Here is a 3,135-nt window from a genome sequence, read left to right on the forward strand (position 1 = left end):
CTTCTTCTTCTTCTTCTTCTTCTTCTTCTTCTTCTTCTTCTTCTTCTTCTTCTCATAGAACTGAACAGACAGTGGAGGACAGACTGTCCATTAATCTAATGTCTTTCCTTTGGGAGTTACTCTGAACTGTAGAAAACAGTGGGTAAAAGTTGTGCCTTAAAACATACTTGTGGCTTCAGTTTTAGTACAAATATACACAGCAAACTGTCAAACACACAGTTTTAGATACAATAACTGTGTTTTCTGTTTCAATTCTCATCAGATTTGTTTCCTACTATGGAGTATTAGGACCAAACAACAAGATTTTTATTTTCATTTGTTTAAATTACAAAAATAAAGTCATAATATGAGAATAAATTTAAATATTAGGAGATTAAAGTCATAATGTGAGAGTAAAGTTGTAATATTACAAGAATAAAGTCATAATATGAGAATAAAATAACAATAAGAGAATAAAACTGTAATATTATGAGAATAAAATCATAATATTATGAAAATAAAGTCGGGATATTACGAGAATAAAGTCATAATATTAAGAGAATAAAGTCATAATGACATGTGAATAAAATCCTAATATTACGAGAATAAAATCATAATATGAGAATAATGTCAGGATATTACGAGATTAAAGTAATATTACGAGAATAAAGTAATAATATTACGAGAGTAAAGTCATAATATTAAGAGAATAATGTTCTAAACCAAAAAAGCAGTCTTACTGCTGCATTAAATTGAAGAATGTTGAGTAATTTGTGAAGTTGTTCTTTAGTATCAGTAAATAAATAGTTAATCTTTTAGCACATTACCATCAGATTATCAGTAGCAGGACTTGGATTTTGTGCAAACAACATAATAAACTGAAGCTGTAGTATAATTAAGGGCTGCATTGACTGATTTAGTCATCAGGTAATTTGGATGAAAGCATTTTACACTAACAGTGACCTGATAGTCTCTGCAGACTACTTTATAAACACAGTGATACATGACTGTCCACAGCAGGTGTGAGGTAAATGAGGAGGGAATGAGTAACAAATTCAGGAACAGAAAATGGACCTGTCATGTAAGATTATGACTTTATTCTCATAATAATACGATTTTAATCTCGTAATATAAAAAATCTTGTTGTGGCCCAAATACTTCATCATATTTTAGTGCATCAAATTTCTAATAACTATAAATAAATACAATATTTTACCAAGATATCTATATTATTATCATTAAGCATTATTTGATTTTAAATAGGCTGCAGTAGGAATAGTATTTGCAGTTTTTAAATCAGTTAACTGATTGTGTTTTGAAACTCGTGGTATTTTTATTCTGCCATACTGTTAAACTCCTGTAGCAGAGCCCATGCCTAGTTATACATGAGCTGTATCAGCTCTGTCAGAATATAAAAGAAGCAGCAGGAGGAGAGCAGGAGAACATGGTCCAGATCTTTCTATCACATAAACACATTTCTAAATGCTCATTGACTTCCTGACAACAACTTTAAGCAAATGTTATGAATGTGGGCGGCTGCAGCTCAAAGAGCAGACGTCTGATCTCTCTGCGACGAGGTGCCCGTCAGTAAGGCACTCAAAGCTCCGGCTTGTCTGAGGAGCGGCTCATCGAACAGATTCTACAGCTTTAACAGCACCTGCGCACGACGTGTGGAAAGGTCTTCAAGAAATCTACGTGTAAACTCTTTACTGGGACAAATAAAGGTTCTGAGAGTTAAATAAATAAATAAATATGTTAAAGACAGATATGTTACATCTTCACACTCCACCTGTACTTTTAGGTCCACATTGGCACACACACGCACACACACACACACTTGTGAGTGTCCGAGTGTGAATGCATGAGTTTTAAAAGAAAAAGGCCCTAAATGCTACAGTAGTACCATGACTGGTCTGTTTGTCTGACTCCAGAACAACAAAACCAGTCTGTGTCTGTTTTCTTTCAGGCCTAAACACATTTCTGCTTGTAGCTTTAAAAAAAGATTCAACAACAGATTGGATCATTTCAGACCTTCTCTGTGATTATAAAATAATACTGACGCTGTTGCTATAAACAGTGACCGCAGTCATGAACATTAAAAATGTAAAACCATAAAAGTTAAAGAAGTGAGGTTTAGCATGACACTGGTTTGGTATCATGGATGCGCTCCTCGTCTTCATCATCTATTGCTCAAGGATCGAGTCTATCAGGTAAAGGTAAGGGGTGTGGCAGCTTGCTGAGGACTAGAGGAGCCCACAACGCTAATTACTAATTACTAAATACTCTTGAGATGTTGCTTCATTTGCTGTGGCATCTGGTCATCCATGTTGCTCTTCTTTCAGCTCCTGTGTCCCTGGACGGTGCTTCCAGCAGCCCTGCCGTTCAGGCCGGCGTGGGCCTGGCTGATGGACGGGGAGGACCGACTCTTTCGAAGGTGACACTCCCGGCCATCCGAGATCAACCCATCCAGCACGCTGGCCTCGATCTTCTCAAGGTCGTCGGTCTCTGCGCGGATCTTAGCCTGCAGGAGGCTGATGTACGTCTCATAGCGAGTCTTCTGCTCAAAGACAGGACAGGAGGCAGAGAGGAGGAACAGGCAAAGGTGTCTTTGTTAATCATAGTGTGAGGCTACAATTAGTCCTCTTTTTCTTTTCTTTTAAACCAGTTTAAAATCAGACAGTTTTTAGTCTCTGCTGTTTGCTCCGCTGGAAGAATTGGACAAATGAAGAACAACTGCAGAAAGCCTGTACCTCGTATGTAAGGTAGTGCTCTTTAAGCCGGTACTCCTCCCACTCGCGGCTTTTTGGGTCGGCTGAGGGCTGTTTTTTTCTGTGTTCTTCCAGCTCCAGACTCATCTGCTTCAGCTTGCTCTCGTGGCTCAGCAGCTGCTCCTCCTGCACCAATCACAGGTCCAACAAAAGCCCGAACATCCCCAAAACAGCCAATAAGAAGCAAGCAGGGATAAATACAATATGTATGGATTACTGGACAAAAAAATCTAACAGATTATTGTGACTTGAAATTGATTGTAGGATACAGTGTTGTTGTTTAAACTAAATATAGAGTTCTGTAACTGATCTGCCATTAGCATATATACCACCATCTGTGTGTGTGTGTGTGTGTGTGTGTGTGTGTGTGTGTGTGTGTGTGTGTGTG

General features: G+C 38.1%; 1 protein-coding gene across 1 annotated transcript in view; it reads right to left on the reverse strand.

Annotated features, from left to right (window-relative positions):
* Positions 1-1,809: 1,809 nt before the first annotated feature.
* Positions 1,810-3,135, reverse strand: part of psd2 (pleckstrin and Sec7 domain containing 2) — a gene marked incomplete in the record, with an annotated part of 96,061 nt that continues 94,735 nt past the window's right edge. Inside the window, 2 exon segments of the mRNA XM_014026040.1 lie at positions 1,810-2,536; positions 2,730-2,873. Of these exon segments, the coding sequence (XP_013881494.1) occupies positions 2,318-2,536; positions 2,730-2,873 (363 nt within the window).

The sequence above is a fragment of the Austrofundulus limnaeus genome, unplaced genomic scaffold (assembly GCF_001266775.1).
Source record: "Austrofundulus limnaeus strain Quisiro unplaced genomic scaffold, Austrofundulus_limnaeus-1.0 Scaffold521, whole genome shotgun sequence".
NCBI classification, from domain to species: Eukaryota; Metazoa; Chordata; class Actinopteri; order Cyprinodontiformes; family Rivulidae; genus Austrofundulus; species Austrofundulus limnaeus.